This window comes from Mobula birostris, chromosome 30, assembly GCF_030028105.1.
Source record: "Mobula birostris isolate sMobBir1 chromosome 30, sMobBir1.hap1, whole genome shotgun sequence".
Taxonomy (NCBI): domain Eukaryota; kingdom Metazoa; phylum Chordata; class Chondrichthyes; order Myliobatiformes; family Myliobatidae; genus Mobula; species Mobula birostris.
Genome location: NC_092399.1, coordinates 25,854,065 through 25,871,334, shown reverse-complemented (window position 1 = coordinate 25,871,334; position 17,270 = coordinate 25,854,065). Strand labels below are relative to the sequence as shown.

The 17,270-nt window shown below is 38.7% G+C and overlaps 1 protein-coding gene across 7 annotated transcripts in view; it reads right to left on the bottom strand.

Moving 5' to 3' along the window:
* Positions 1-17,270, bottom strand: part of grik3 (glutamate ionotropic receptor kainate type subunit 3) — a 591,681-nt gene that overhangs the window by 372,091 nt on the left and 202,320 nt on the right. For 5 of the 7 annotated variants that reach the window (XR_011883665.1, XR_011883664.1, XM_072247415.1 and 2 more), the window contains exons 3-5: positions 16,784-17,041; positions 9,924-10,105; positions 8,181-8,234 (exon numbers count right to left, since the gene is read on the bottom strand). Coding sequence is in view for 5 of the 7 variants with exons in the window: in XM_072247415.1 (XP_072103516.1) it covers positions 8,181-8,234; positions 9,924-10,105; positions 16,784-17,041 (494 nt within the window). In the remaining 2 variants the exon portion in view is untranslated. Of the gene's footprint in view, positions 1-8,180; positions 8,235-9,923; positions 10,128-16,783; positions 17,042-17,270 lie in introns of those variants that run through there. The other 2 variants (XM_072247416.1, XM_072247414.1) reach the window with 2 other exon arrangements.

The following is a 17,270-nucleotide window of genomic DNA, read 5'->3' as shown; positions in this document are numbered from 1 at the left end:
TGGGTCCAGCATTTAAGTGCTATTATGAAGAAAACACAACAGCACCTCTACTTTTTACGAAATTTGTGAAGATTTGGCATGTTATCTAAAACTTTGATGAACTTCTATAAATGTGTGATGGAGAGAAAATTGGCTGACTGCTTCACAGCCTTGTATGGAAACACAAATGACTTTGTAGGGAAATGCCTGTAAAAAGTAGTGGATACAGCTCGGTCATCACTGGTAAAGCCCTCCCTACCATTCAGCACACCTACATGGAGCACTGTCACAGGAAAGCAGCAACCATCATTTAGGACCTCCACAATTCAGGCCACGCTCTCTTTTCACTACTGCCATCAGGAAGAAGGCACAGTCTCAGGCCCATGCTGACCAAGACTCCCGTGTAAGGAACAAAGCAGACTGCTGGCCTGTGTTTGGTCTTCCATCTCTCTAAACTGTTCCTATTCATGTATCTGTACAAGTCTCTATTAAGTAATCACCTCCCATTGCAGTTCATTCCTTATACTGACCACCCTGCAGATGAAAAGGTTGCCCCTCCAGTTCCTGTTAAATTCTTCCCCTGAAACCTAACTGTTCTTTAAATGCATCTCTGTCATTTACCTCAAGTACATCATGAAGCATAAAATTCCACTATCTCCCAGCGCCCTTTTGAAGTCAGGATTAAACTTAATTAGTGACAATCAGTGAAGCAAACTGCATAACCCAAATTATTAACTCTGTCTAGCAACACTATGACCAATCTGAGCACGTTGTTTATGTTTAATGTTTTTATGTTTAACATGTGTTTTTCTTTATGAATGTTACGAATCTCTGATTTTATGTGGCTGTGATATTACTACAAGTACATTTTTCAATACACCTGTGCTTATAGATATGAAAACAAATTCAAATTTCACTTTGAATATTGTGATGGATTTTCTACCCCGAATTACACACAAAACCCACCACTCCCACATTTAGCATCTCTTCACCATAAACAAATAATTAAGGGCATCATTTTTACATTGTATTCATTTCCATGGATGCTGCCTTCCCTGCTGAGTTTCTCCAGCATCTTGCGTGTGTTGCTTTGGATTTCCAATACAGTATCAGCAAAATTTCTCCTATTTATCATTTTCATATACTTTTTTTCAAAAACTCTTCATATATTTCAAACTTTCTAACACATCGCACTGTAGCTAATAATAGTTGCTTACATAGAGTAAACAGACGATTAACGAGAAGTAGATAATTAGAAACCTAGAGTTTTCCAGTTATTGGATCACATGCAGTTATCAAGTTGAGGGACAGGAACAGCTTCCTCAAACAAAAATGATTTATGTTTAGTTTCTGAATTTCAAGACTGGTTTAGTGATTCAATCACACTGGGAGGGCAGATAATTTTCTTCAGTGTCTTCAAAAATATTAAACTAAAATGTGAAATATATACTGTTTGTATTTGTGAGAACATCTTTTGTAAAATAGGAATCAACAGAATCTGTCATATGAGGAGACACACATGAATGGCGTCTGCCATGGCTTGTACAATGATTGGAATTGAACTTTCAGAAAATGATTTTTTCTCCCATTGTTGGCAAACTCAGACATGGAGTATGTGCCTTGTTACACAAGATGGGTTTCAGATGGTTGTTTGTTATTTTCTGGAAGAAAACAATCATCTTCTTCGGCAGGTGGGGAAAGTGCAGCTTGACGGCACTTTGTGATCAAAGCACAGTTAATCAGATCACCTCTGGCAAATAAACATAGAACATTTTCTTGGTTTGCTTTCACAGAATTCATGTCATCAAGTTGTTTGGCCTGAATTTCTGGTCTTGGAGATGCAGCACATAATAAAAACCTGTGATACTCTTGCTTCACTTTCAATACAGAGCAGATGGTGGATTTTTTTTAAAAAAAGTTAATTTTGCAGTCGATACTCTGTTAGAAACTATGTCCAGCCATTTCAAAGACGTAATTCATCATGAACGGAGAGTGAGACTGATTTCCTCACATTTAATCATGGTCAAAGAGAGAAAAAAATGTTTAAACTAATCATAAACACAAAGGTACTATCAAATTGGTCTCCCCTTTTTTTAATCACTGATTGGACGTATCAATTAAAATGAATATTTTACCTAAATTTTTATATTTATTTCAAGCCCTACCTGTTTTTATTCCTAAATCCTTTTTTGACTCTTTAGACTCAATTATATCTTCTTACTTATGAAAGAATAAAACCCCCCGATTAAACAAAGTTCATCTTCAGGAAACTAAAGAAGATGTGGGATTAGCCCTACCCAATTTTAGGTTTTACTACTGGGCAGTCAACATACACTACCTTACGTTTTGGTTACATTATATTAATCGTGAAGACTGTCCGGTTTGGGTTTCTTCAGAAGTTATTTCTGTTAATAAATTTTCTATTATTTCTCTTCTTGGTTCTTCAATTCCTCTATCCTTAAGTAATTTAACTGATAATTATGTAGTTAAACATTATTTGAGGATTTGGTTACAATTTAGAAAATTCTTTGGGTTATTTGGTTTTTCACTCTCTAGTCCCATTTTTTCGAATTTTTTTTAAACCTTCTTTGACTGATGTAGTTTTTAAAGAGTGGAATAGACTAGGTATTAAATGTTTTCAGGATCTGTTTGTTGGAGATATTCTTTCCTTATTTGATCAACTATCTATTAAATATAATCTTCATAAAGCTCACTTTTTTAGATATTTACAAATTAGAGACTTCCTGCATTCTCAACTTCATACATGTCCAGATAAGAATTTAATTGATACAATTTTTACTCTGAATCCTTTTCATAATGGATCTATTTCAAATATTTATAATATGTTGTTGGCAATAAGAAACATTCTGTTAGACAAAATTAAAAACCTCTGGGAACAAGACCTACAGATTTCAATTGATCAGGATACTTGAAATGAAATTTTTAAACTTGTTCACACCTCTTCCTTATGTGCGCGTCACTCTCGTTTACAATTTAAAGTGGTTCATAGCGTCTACATGACTAAAGATAAGCTCTCTCGTTTTTACTCAGATTTTTCTCCATACTGTAATAGGTGTAATGGTAATAGGTGTAATGTCGAAGAGGCCTCTCTAATTATATGTTTTGGTCCTGCCCATGGCTTGATAAATTTTGGAAAGAAGTATTTCAAACTTTCTCAGAGCTTTTTAAAGAAAACTTTAAACCCAACCTCTGACTGCCTTGTTTGGCGTTGTTGGAGGAAATGATTTTACTCTTAAGCTGAATGATTTGCATATTTTGGCTTTTATTTCTCTTTTAGCTAAAAGGGTTTTGTTGCTTAAAAGAAAAGATGCCGTTCTGCCTAAACATGCCCATTGGTTGATTGATGTTATGTCATGGTTAAATCTAGAGAAGATTAGGCATTCTATTTCTATACCTAGACAAGATTTTTACACATTATGGGGACCTTTTTGGAACTACTTTCACAATCTTCGATTTGTTTAGAAATGTTGATGGCTATTATATGTTTGAATTTACGAGTATATGTCCAAGATTTTTTTTTCTTTTCTTTTAACCAAACAGCTGTTTTTTTTCACTTTTTTTTTGTTATGGGGTTTTGATTTTGCTTTAGATTAGAATAAAATATACCTTTACAATATTGTGGTTAATTTACAAAACATAGATATGGGGCATTTCAACCTTGTTTTTGTTTCCATAATATCATAATGTATTTTGTATTCATCTATGCAAGGAATTAATAAAAATATTGAAGTGAAAGAAACTAATCACAAACACAATGAACTGCAAATAAAATGTAAAATCTAAACTAAATGTCAGTAATTCACTTCAGAGAAATAAAACTGTACCTTTTAAGTACTGAATATATTTGTAATTCACTTGTGCTTAACTTTCAAACGTTATAGACTCAGAGTAAAATATTGTGGCGAGTATTTGGTAGGTAAAGTCAGATGAGGAAGCTTGTTAAACTTAACATCCATTTTACTGTGATAAACACAAAACAGACCAGGCACCATGACCCGGAGAGTGAACCCAACTGGTCTCATACCAGACAGGGGAGGTGACCATCACACACTTTTTATATACTTTATACTTTATTGTCGCTAAACAATTGATACTAGAGCGTACAATCATCACAGCGATATTTGATTCTGTGCTTCGCGCTCCCTGGAGTACAAATTGATAGTAAATAGTAAAAATTTAAATTATAAATCATAAATAGAAAATAGAAAAGGGAAAGTAAGGTAGTGCAAAAAAAACCGAGGCAGGTCCGGATATTTGGAGGGTACGGCCCAGATCCGGGTCAGGATCCATTCAGCAGTTGGAAAGAAGCTGTTCCCAAATCTGGCCGTACAAGTCTTCAAGCTCCTGAGCCTTCTCCCAGAGGGAAAAGGGACGAAAACTGTGTTGGCTGGGTGGGTCGTGTCCTTGATTATCCTGGCAGCACTGTTCCGACAGTGTACGGTGTAAAGTGAGTCCAAGGACGGAAGATTGGTTTGTGTGATGTGCTGCGCCGTGTTCATGAACTTCTGCAGCTTCTTCCTGCCTTGGACAAGATAACTTCCATACCAGGTTATGATGCACCCTAGAAGAATGCTTTCTACGGTGCATCTATAAAAATTAGTGAGGGTTTTAGGGGACAGGCCAAACTTCTTTAGCTTTCTCAGGAAGTAAAGGCACTGGTGGGCCTTCTTGGCAGTGGACTCTGCTTGGCTGGACCAAGTCAGGTCATTTGTGGTATTGACCCCGAGGAACTTAAAGCTTTTGACCTGTTTCACTTGAGCACCACCGATGTAAATTGGGTCGTGCGGTCCGTTACTCCTTCTGAAGTCAACAACCAATTCCTTCATCTTGCTGACGTTGAAGGATAGGTTATTGTCTTCGCACCATGCCACCAGGTTCTTAATTTCTTCTCTGTACTCAAACTCATCATTACCCGAGACACGGCCTACAATTGTGGTGTTCCCAGTTACAGTTAGGGTGACCCACAAAGACACAAGTGAATAACTGTATAACCCAAGCTAAAATGTAACAATGAATGAACTAGAACTTCCCACCTTAATCCCACAAAAACATTTTAACACATGATCAATAAACAGTGCCGGTCATCCAAAATGCAGGGGTGGGCTGACAACCACACCCCCCACCCCCACCCCTGGAGCGTCATAATATCAAGAAATCATGCTGTTCAGCTCAACTCATCCATGCCAACCAAGATGCCAACATAAATTAGTCCTAGTCCACATGTCTTGAAACTTTTCCATTTACCTGCCCAAATGTCTTTGAAAAATTATAATGGTACCCATCTCCTCTGGCAGTTCATTGTATAAACACAACACTGTGTGAAACACTTGCCTCTTTAAATCGTTCGCTTCTCACCTTAAACCAGTGCCCTCCAGTGCTAGACTTCCCAACCATGGGAAAAAGAGAGAAAATCCATCTTACTTACACCCTTCAGGAATTTGTAACCTCTATAAAACCATCTCTCAGCCTCCTTTACTCCATGGAGAACAGCCCCAGCCTAAGTCTCTCCCCGTAACTCAAGTCCTTCAGTCATGGCACCATCTCTGTGAATCTTTTCTGCACCCTTACCAGCTTAATCACATCCGTCCAAAAGTATGTTGACCAGACTGCATGCAGTATTCCAGATGTGGTCTCACTAGTTGTGGCATGATATGCCAACCTTTGTACTCCATGCCACAACCAATGAAGGCAGGCACAAAAATGCATCCTTTCAAGTTAAACACCATCTGCCATCTCTGAGCATATTTTACAGTTGATCTAGATCCTTAAACACAATTACTTACTGTCCATGACATTATCAATTCTGGTGTCATCTGCAGTCTTACTAATTATGGCATCCATATTCTGATCTACACTGTTTATACACATATAAAGCAAACAGCAGTGGACGCATCGCTGATACCTACAACACACCAATGGTCACAGGACTCAAATCTTTAAAACAACCCTCCACCACCATTTGTCTTCATCCATCATGTCATTTTTTCACCAATTGCAACCTAGATCCCATGTGATCTAACCTTGCTGACTAGCCTACCATATGGGACTATCTCAAGCCTTACTGAAGTCCACGTAGACAATGTCTACAACCCTGCCCTTATCAATCTTCTTGGTAACTTCTTTAAATACACTCAATCTAATTCATCACACATGATTTTCCATGTATAAAGTCATGCTGACTATCCAAAATCAATCCTTGCCTTTCCAAATGAAGACAGATTCTATCCCTCAAAATCTCCTCCAGTAACTTTATTAGTATTGTAGATGTTGTTATTGAATCTGCTTCCACCACTTCACCTGATGATGCACTCTAGACACCTACTACTAACTGTGTAAAAAAAGAAAATTTGCTCTATACAACTTCATTAAATTGTCTTCCTCTCATCTCAAGTTATGCCCTCTGGTATTTGACTTTTCCACTCCTGCAATATGACTCTGATGAACTACACTATTGATGCATCCCAGAAGTTTATAAACTTCTGTCAGGTTGCTCCTGAACTTCTGATACTACAGAGAAAACAATCAAATTTTGTCCAACCTCTCCTCATCAGCTAATACTCACTGGTCCAGGCAACATCCTGGTTAAACTTTTATACACCCCTCTGTCCTTCCCCTGAAGAGCAGCAAGAAAAACTGCAAACATTCTGTGGCCAAACCAAAATTTTATACAGATGCAATATGACTTCCTGACTTTTATATTCAATGCCCAACCAATAATGGCTAATATGTCACATAACTTCTCTATCACCTTGGTGACTCGTGTTGCTACTTTCACACAGCTATGTATTTGTAACAAAGATTCCTCTGTACCTCACTGGTTTTCAAGGGTCTTGCTATTTACTCTAAATTTTCCTCCTATGTTTGACCTCCCAATGTACATAAACTCACACTTGCCAAGACTAAATTTTAAATTACATTTCTCCATCTATATTTCCGTCTGATCTATATTTCAATGTACACTTTGACAATACTCCTCATTATCCACAACTCCAATATTTTTTGTGTCCTCTGCAAGTTTACTAATCAGCCCACCTAATTTTTGTTGAATTCTTAAGTATTTCCTCCAGCCAGAATAAAAGCCCTTCACTGTCATAATGTTCTCTAGCCAATAATGTCCTTTTTGATTTATATTGTCTTTCCGAAACAAATGAAAAATATTGTCCATATGCTAGTCCTCTGGGACCTCACCTGTGGCTTAAGAGGTTACAGTGATCACTGTTAATTCCCAAGCAATCTCCTCCTTGGTCTGGCATGATCCCATCAGACCCTGGGGAAGTATATACCTTAAAGTTCTTCAGCAAACCCAATACCTCCTCCTTCTTGATATCAACATGCCCCTAAGTATTCACATATTCCTTCCTGATCCCACTACTCTCCAAATCACCTTTGGAGAATAGCAATACGAAGTACTCATTTTAAATCCTGCACAGTTCTTCTGGCTCCAGACATAAATTCCCTGCTTTACCATTGACAGGTTCCATCCTCTCCTTAGCTAATCTCTTGCTTTGAATGTATGTATAAAACACCTTGGGGTTCTACTTAATCAAACACATCATGGACATCTGATAGCTTGTCTTAGTCCATCTGATTTCCTGTTTATGTTCCTTCCTGCTTCATTTCTAACCCTCAAGTATCCTACCCAACTTCAGCTTCCTAAACTTTTTGCTTCCTTTTCATTTTAACTGAAATTTATGTCACTTTTCATCCAACGTTCTCAAACCTTGCCGTACTTGTCTCTCTCACTCGCAGGGACGTGTTGGTTCTGAATTTGAACCAGCTGGCCCATCAATGACTTCTACATCTGACGTGGACTCATCCAGCTGTTCTGCAGCTTTTGTCTAACACTGCTGAAATTACCATTCTCCGAATTTACACTTTCCTCTGTGGTCCAGTCTTATCCTTAGCCATCAAAGAATTTGCAGAATTCCGATACTGTTTCCAAATTCACCTCCTACTCAAACTTTGCATCATCTGATCCAGGTTTATTTCCCAAACTAAGTTCTAGTAAGACCCCTCCCTGATTTGGACTATCTAGCTTTCAGCAGTACCAGACAGCTAGAAGGTATGAATGAATATATTGTATAAGTTAAATGATTAAGATTTGTTTGATAGAGGAAACAAATAGAATACAATTTTCATAACCAGTGGTTACAATCAGATAAAACAGCAAAATGTATTACCAAAGTTGTAAAAATGTAGTGGTAATATTCGGTCATCATCCCCATTGCCATTGCCTGAAAAGAAGAGAAAACAGTTTTAGAGAGTAAGCGTCTCTCCTAAAGTCCCAGAGAGACGCATGCAGAAGGTTTCAAATATTTTTATTTTCCATGCCCGTGTAAGGTTTCAACTCTATATGCTAAGTAGGCATTAGATGTAATCTCAGACAAGTGTGGAAAGATTACTGGGCTATGTGTGCACAAAAATAACTGGTGAATGGTCAAGACAATTAAGTCTTAATTATCTCATCCCTTCCAAGCCCGAAGGCACAAAGACCAATTGCAGCAATCTTATTCCCTCAGTTGTGATATCTGATTCAATGTTTGTGTGGGGTATGAACAATTTTTTAAAATCCATATGAATTGCAAGAGGCACCTCAAGCCATTCCACTCTAGTGTGCCAATTCTTCACTCTGATGCCATTTGCCTATGCTCACTGCCCTTTCAAAAAAATTCCTTACCAATTTCCTGTTAAGGATTCTAAAAGTTATCTGTGGAAGTACATTTCAACCTGAACTTCTGCTCATCTTTTATTTATTTCACACAACAATGGTGGAATTAGTAAAATCAGTGGCAGAACTTTCAGTATACAGCCGTTTGTACTGCAATGAGTTTCCATAATCACTCATACTAGCTTGAAAAAAGCCTAGAAGGCAAAAAAACTTGGCTTGGCCCAGATAGATGAACCACTGCTGTGAGTTTCAGCTAACTTAAAATATTGCTGACTCTAAATGCAAACACTCAAGTATTAGTTTGCAAAGACACCAACCTTGCAAAAGGTTTTGAAAAATTTTAAATTAACTGAGAAAGTTAATTTTAGTGATTTAAATTCATTTTTATCTCAATTATGACACTGATTAAAATGTTTAGTGAAAGACAAGAGATTTATACAATCCAAAGAGAAACCAGAGTTTATTGCTTTCTTGATTAACCCACTTTGAGGCCACTGGAAATTGACCAGTAATTGCTGCTATTACACTTGTGCAAGGATCCTCTATTCAACAAAGTAAACAAAAGCTTCCAGCATAAGAAAATAAATATGGCTTTGAAAAAGTTTTTGAAAATCCTGCAGGAAAAATGTCTTTATTATTGCAAGTCTGAAACTCTCGAGCCCCTAACAGCATGGACTCATTTCCCATCTTGCAACGAGAGATTTCTTAGGAAAATGTCTGACACGGAACTGAAATTTCAGACATGTACCCACAGAGATCTACACGCTTCTATCCCTCTTGAGACCCTGTAATTCAAGATTTCCAGTCAACTAGCTTTGTGAATTTGATCCTTAAAGCAAAAGTCTAAGGTCACACAGTATTGCTCCAGTTTCTTATTGGTAAGGCAGAGATGAAAGTTGAGTCATGAAGACAACTGATGTCAGAGAAGTACCAGCCATGCTAGGATGAATAGAAACTGGAAGGACCAGTGGGTAGGACCTCTGCCTGAAATGGTTCCTATCATGCTGAAATGTGCGTTAAAACAGCGTTGATATACAACCTGTTCAGAGCAAACACAAGTTTCAAAGTTACAGAATGCAGCTAACAACAGTGAAAGTAAACACAATTAACAGAGCAAACACAAAATTACACATCCCAAAACAAGACTCCACTGCTGATTTTGTTGACACAGCATTCAGCATCCAGCATATTATGCCCTGCAGAGTGTTAATATAAACATCAGTACAAAGGCACAGCTACTGTGAATGGAACTTACTTGTTTGAGGATCTGAGCAGCCATCGTGTAGCTGCAGTCGAATATAATGCGGAACTCCCTGCCTCGCTTCATCTCCTTTAAGAGAGGCCTGGCATCGCTTGAATCAATGGGAAGCTGGCGAATCTTTAGCCGGATATTGTACCTGGAGGGAGCTGTTATCAACTCTTGCAAACGTATGAGACCTTCAATGATAAAGCAGAAAAGCTATTTCTGATGTGCAGTATGTCCCAGCAAATTGAGTTTACAATTTGCCTCGTCCTCTCCTCTGCTCCCTCATTATTTTATATAACAGTATCAGAATCATCTGTTTTACATGAATCTTATATTACAATCTAAGTTAGATTAGTTATAGAACACAGAAATAGGCTTTTTTGCCCATTGTGTTCACATTGACCATCAGGTACCCGTTCATATTTGTCCCATTTAACATCACCTTTCTACGTTTTCATGATTCAAGTACTCATCTAGATACCGTGTGAATGCTTCCAACTCTCACTCAGACTTTATGTTCCAGATTCTAATTACCCTTTGGGTGACGAAGTTCAAAAGTGTGCTCCATTTGCTGTCATTCAATTTAAAAAGGAAGTTACTTCCTCAGCGTTTACAAAATCCAATGCACTTTCAGTTATAGATTTGGAATAAAAAGACAACTACATTTTGGCACATAATTCACCTCACTGGAGCATTGCGTTCAGTATAGTCATGTTTTCTATATGCAGCACATATAGGAAACACAACTAATATTGAAGACAAGACTCCAAGAATGGTTTCACCAAGATCCTATGTTAGGTGTTGTAAGGTAAACATGACAACGTTCATTTATTATGTCCCATGCTGTTCCAGAGATGTTTGCCAGGATGCACCCAGCAAGTGGACAACGAGAGACTTTATCCCAGAGTGGAAACAGCTAATGTCCACAGATCCCTGAAAGTTGCCTCACAGGTGGATAGGGTAGTTAAGAAAGCTTATGGGGTGTTAGCTTTCATAAGTCGAGGGATAGAGTTTAAGAGTCGCGATGTAATGATGCGGCTCTATAAAACTCTGGTTAGGCCATAGTTGGAGTACTGTGTCCAGTTCTGGTCGCCTCACTATAGGAAGGATGTGGAAGCATTGGAAAGGGTACAGAGGAGATTTACCAGGATGCTGCCTGGTTTAGAGAGTACGCATTATGATCAGAGATTAAGGAAGATAGGGCTTTACTCTTTGGAGAGAAGGAGGATGAGAGGAGACATGATAGAGGTGTACAAGATAATAAGAGGAATAGATAGAGTGGATAGCCAGCGCCTCTTAAGGCACCACTGCTCAATACAAGAGGACATGGCTTTAAGGTAAGGCGTGGGAAGTTCAAGGGGAATATTAGAGGGAGGTTTTTAACTCAGAGAGTGGTTGGTGCGTGGAATACACTGCCTGAGTCAGTGGTGGAGGCAGATACACTAGTGAAGTTTAAGAGATTACTAGACAGGTATATGGAGGAATTTAAGGTGGGGGGTTATATGGGAGGCAGGGTCTGAGGGTCGGCACAACATTGTGGGCCAAAGGGCCTGTACTGTGCTGTACTATTCTATGTTCTATGTAATATCAGGAAGCATAATTTTAAGGTGATTGGAGGAAAGTATGGGGGGGTGGTGTTAGGGGTAATTTTTTTTAACAGAGAGCATAGTAAGTGCGTGGAACACCCTGCCAAGGTGGTAGTAGAGACAGATACACTAGGGGCATTTAAGAAACTCTTAAATAGGCACATGAAAAATAGAACAAATTGGAGGACTATGTAGGAGAGAAGAGTTAGAGTGATCTTAGATCGGCACATCATCATGGGCCAAAGGTCCTTTACTGTGCTTTACTGTTCTGTGTCTTCTAAAGCAAGAACAGAAAGAGGAATGCCGTAGAGTTTCGCTTATTCATATTTGAAGTGCCTCACCAATGCCAGTGGATGAATGAACATTCTTGGATAAATCTGCATTCCAATGTTATCAAACTAGAATGAATAAAAATATATGTCGAGACCCTCCAGAGAGTATGTCACAAGGTGGAAATACAAGAGAGAACCTTAAAAGTAACAACATTTTCAATCAACTCCTGTATTATATGCTGGTAGGGATAGGAAATAAAAGAAAAGACATGTTTAACATAGAAACATAGAAAATAGGTGCAGGAGTAGGCCATTCGGCCCTTCGAGCCTGCACTGCCATTCAGTATGATCATGGCTGATCATCCAACTCAGAACCCTGTACCAGCCTACCCTCCATACCCCCTGATCCCTTTAGCCACAAGGGCCATATCTAACTCCCTCTTAAATATAGCCAATGAACTGGCCTCAACTGTTTCCTGTGGCAGAGAATTCCACAGATTCACCACTCTCTGTGTGAAGAAGTTTTTCCTAATCTTGGTCCTAAAAGGCTTCCCCTTTATCCTCAAACTGTGACCCCTCATTCTGGACTTCCCCAACATCGGGAACAATCTTCCTGCATCTATCCTGTCCAATCCCTTTAGGATTTTATATGTTTCAAAAAGATTCCCCCTCAATCTTCTAAATTCCAATGAGTATAAGCCTAGTCAATCCAGTCTTTCATCATATGAAAGTCCTGCCATCCCAGGAATCAATCTGGTGAACCTTATTTGTACTCCCTCTATGGCAAGGATGTGTTTCCTCAGATTAGGAGACCAAAATTGCACCAAAGCTCCAAGTGTGGTCTCACCAAGGCCTTGTACAACTGCAGTAGTACCTCCCTGCTCCTGTACTCGAATCCTCTTGCTATGAATCCCAGCATACCATTCGCCTTTTTCACCACCTGCTGTATCTGCATGCCCACTTTCAATGACTGGTGTACAATGACACCCAGGTCTCTTTGCACCTCCCCTTTTCCTAATCGGCCACCATTCAGATAATAATCTGTTTTCCTGTTTTTGCCACCAAAGTGGATAACCTCACATTTATCCACATTAAATTGCATCTGCCATGAATTTGCCCACTCACCTAACCTATCCAAGTCACCCTGCATCCTCCTCATAGCTAACACTGCCGCCCAGCGTCGTGTCATCTGCAAACTTGGAGATGCTGCATTTAATTCCCTTGTCTAAGTCATTAGTATATATTGTAAACAACTGGGGTCCCAGCACTGAGCCTTGCGGTACCCCACTAGTCACCGCCTGCCATTCTGAAAAGGTCCCGTTTATTCCCACTCTTTGCTTCCTGTCTGCCAACCAATTCACTATCCACAACAATACCTTACCCACAATACCGTGTGCTTTAAGTTTGCACACTAATCTCTTGTGTGGAATCTTGTCAAAAGCCTTTTGAAAAACCAAATATACTACATCCACTGGTTCTCCCCTATCCACTCTACTAGTTACATCCTCAGAAAATTCTATGAGATTCGTCAGACATGATTTTCCTTTCACAAATCCATGCTGACTTTGTCCGATGATTTCACCGCTTTCCAAATGTGCTGTTATCACATCTTTGATAACTGACTCTAGCAGTTTCCCCACCACCGATGTTAGGCTAACCGGTCTATAATTCCCCTGTTTCTCTCTCCCTCCTTTTTTATACAAGGCTGGAGAAACAGTGCGGAAGTTTCAGGTCCACAGGGCACTGAGACAGGAAATGGGATAGTAGTTTTTCCATCTCAATCCATCAGAAGGTAATGGGACCATTATCTTCAATGGTGAAGGATTAGAACAGGGGTGCCCAACATTATATATGTTATGGACCCTTACCATTAACCAAAGGGTCTGTGAACTCCAAGTTGGGAGCCTTTGGATTAGAATAACTTATCAGTGGGAAAACACCAGAATGAAATGAGTTACATTGAGAAAGTGATAACATTAGAATACAGACCATTTTATAAGGGGAGGGGGTACGTTGACTCAGACCATGAGAGGCCTGCGTCGGGCATTTTCATGCCTTACAAGGCGCAGATTGGAAGTCTGTGTGGGGCGCCACTCCTCGCACAGACTAGAGCAATGTGTGATTAAGTGCCTTGCTCAAGGGCACAAACACACTGCCACAGCTGAGGCTCGAACTAGCGACCTTGAGGTAACTACACAAATGCCTTAACCACTTGGTCACGTGCCCAACACAAATAATACGTATAAAATTCATAGATATATATATATATAAAATCCATTATATAAAAATAAGGAAAAATCAGAGACTAGGGAAGAAAGAAATGTGGGATTGAGTAAAATTAGTTTAAAGTGCATGCAAACAAGCATACAGAGTCTGCTAAACTGGATTGTTGTGTTACGGACTCACAATTATGGGAGAATCACAAAAGAGCTAAAAATGGGAACCTGGCTAAGATAAGTGCAGGAATTAACATTGAATATAATGTATTCAGGGAAAGCCAAAATTGGGGGAAAAAACACAGTAGGACGAGCAAGTCAATTAATTAAGAATACTGTTAGAGAGGCGGCATAAGAATAATAGTGACGGGCATGCAACACAGAATCTATCTGGCAGGCGTTGAAGGACTGAAGAGAAGCATTGAGCGATGGGAAAATCAAATAGTGGGAAGGAGGCAGAGAAGGAAGTTTGTGGGAAGTTACAAAATAATACAAATTATTTAGGGTGATGCTAATGGTGACTTCAATTTATGAGTAGACACTAGGAAGATAGCAGTATAAAGAGAAAAGAGAAGATAGTATTCCTGAAATACATGAATAGGTTAAGCATTGGCACTGGATTCAGTCTTATTCCATTTGGCTAAAGTTGAAAGAAGCATTGATTCATCTTGTTTTGTGAAATGAAGCAATACAATTATAGCATTTGGAGATGATACAAATGTAAAATATTGATTTAATATCATTGCATTTACTGAAAATGAAAGAATGAAATCAAGTGTAAATGTAAATGAGGAAGAGCTTAAACATTGAGGACAGGATTTAGCAGAAGTGGATTTTAATCAAATTAAATGATTAAAATAGGATACCTACAATAGGAGTCCTTCAAAGAGTTCATGGTTTGGGAACAGAGTATAATTCAACAAGAATGAAAGGGTATTAACTGCTTCAGTTTCCAGGATGACTCAATGCCTGAGATTTAAATAATGGAGGAAGGATAACTCAGGATAAGGATCAGGCTCTGTTACAGTAAAAGTCCAAGCTCAAGGCAAATAATAGATTGGAAAAAAAACTACATGAGAAGCAAAGGCAGCATTCAATTACAGCTAATATGAAAGAGAAATCTAAAGTTCATAGCTGTCTTTTGAGGACAGGTTGGACAGGTTAGGGTTGTATCTGTTAGACTTTAGCACAGTGAGAGAGGATTTAAGTGAAACATAGAGGATCCTGAGAAGACATGGAGAGGATGTAAGAGAGAATCTGGGAACCGAGGTCATTCTTTAAACACAGGGACAGAAATTATGCACTTTTTTTTCTTAAGATGGACATGAATCTTTGGCATGCTTTTCAAGGGGCTCTGGAAAGTTGACTTTGAATATGTCTATGACAAAAGCAGAGATAATTGGAAATAGGTAGGTGAAAAATAAGCAGGGGTGAACAGGAATTCAGAGCTGAGTTTGCAAGAAGAATAAAGAATCTCATTTTATAGTGGAGAACGCTTGAGGGAGGACGCTGAGTGTCCCGAACTTTCCCATGACTTACAAATTTGTATGTTTGGTATACAAGCTTTCAAAATATGTGTGGGCTGGTTAGGCCTTGATGAAATGATGACTTGTACATACTAATTTGTACATAGACCTTCTGAAAACATTTTATAAGGTAGTCCATGTTGGCAAAATTGAACCTCATGAAATTAAGGACAATGGATGAATGCATAAGGGACTGAAAATGGAAGGTAATGGTAAACACTTTCTTTACAACTGGCATAATGTGAGCTCTGGTGTTCAGTACCAGGACGATTGCTCTCTTTGATCTATTAGCGACATGTTCTTGGGAATATAGTGCCTGCACAAAACTCAGGAACATGAGTCCTGAGTGAGAGGGACAGCAATGGAGTGCTGGATGACAATGGCAGACTGGGGAATTGGTCAGCCACAGAGCGGGTGAGCATAATGTGGAGAAGTCCAAAATTATTCATTGTGGTAAGAAGAACAAGAAGAGGAAATGGAGAGATTTGGATTGAGAGACTTGGACATGGACGTGCACATCCTTACTAACATCAGGTTGAAATATCTATTAAAAAGATCTGGAATTCTTTTAGCAGTACCAATGTAGGTTTTTTTTTTATATAAAAGCAAGACGTAGAGCTATAAATTAAAGAAAAGCATATGTAAATCCATATCTGGAGTATTGTGGCCAATTATCAAAAGTATGCTTAGCTGTTCAATGATTCTATTGTACTTCTTTCTTAAACTGTGAATGTCCACAAGAAAATGAATCACTGGGTGGTATATAGTGACATTAAGATACTTTGATAATAAATTTATTTTGAACTTTAAATTATGTTTTGAGAAGGATGAAAGGGGCAAAGTAAATTGTTGAAATGGGTGATGAATGAAAGAATTCAGCTAAGCCAAGAGACTCAAGATAGCCAATCCTTGGGACAGCAAGGCTAAGGGTTGATTGAAACAGTGGTGATAAAACACATGATAAATTTTGACTGGATAGGCAAATATCTTCTGGCAGCAGAAGAGCAGTAATTAGGGACATGGTGCATTGTTATGATCTGAAATAATGGAAGCAGTTTCAATAATAACTTTTCAAAGGAAATAAATATCTGAAGAGCGATAAAGTAAATATGAGGCTGGTAAAGTAATTTGTTCTATTTCAAAGACCCAACAAAGTCATGATGAGTAGAGGTGCCATGTTGCTTTATAATTGCATTCTCTGATTTCCATCCACTCTCTATTTCATACACATCCCTCTCCACTTCGTCACAAGTCCAGATCTTGACTTACCAGTGCTATCATCATAAACTACTGTTGCTGTCCGCCATTTTAGAAACTGCACCAGGTCCAGAATGGCATAGCTCAGCGAGGAATAGTCAGGATAAAAGTTGGTGTAGAAGGAGTCCCTGTTGTCCATGGGATGATGCTTCCATCGGATCTGGATGTGAGGGACTTCCAGTGCATTGCAGATAGATTGAACAGCATTGGATGAGGAACTATGAGAAGGCCCGAATATTGCCACCACTCCCAAGGACAGCTGATCACAGGCTGAATCAAAAAATCAGAACCACCAACTGTGACAAGCACGTGTTGATATAGTGACACTACAAATAAATCTTTCATTGTATAACTTGCAAAGAAATTTCATTTTATCAGACTATGTCTGTTGACTTTAGCATCAAGAGAATTACCTTGGAGAAGGCCGTGACTGTGAGGAGGAAGATAATTTAAGATACATTTGCTTATTTATATTAAAATAAATGCAATTTTCTCTCAC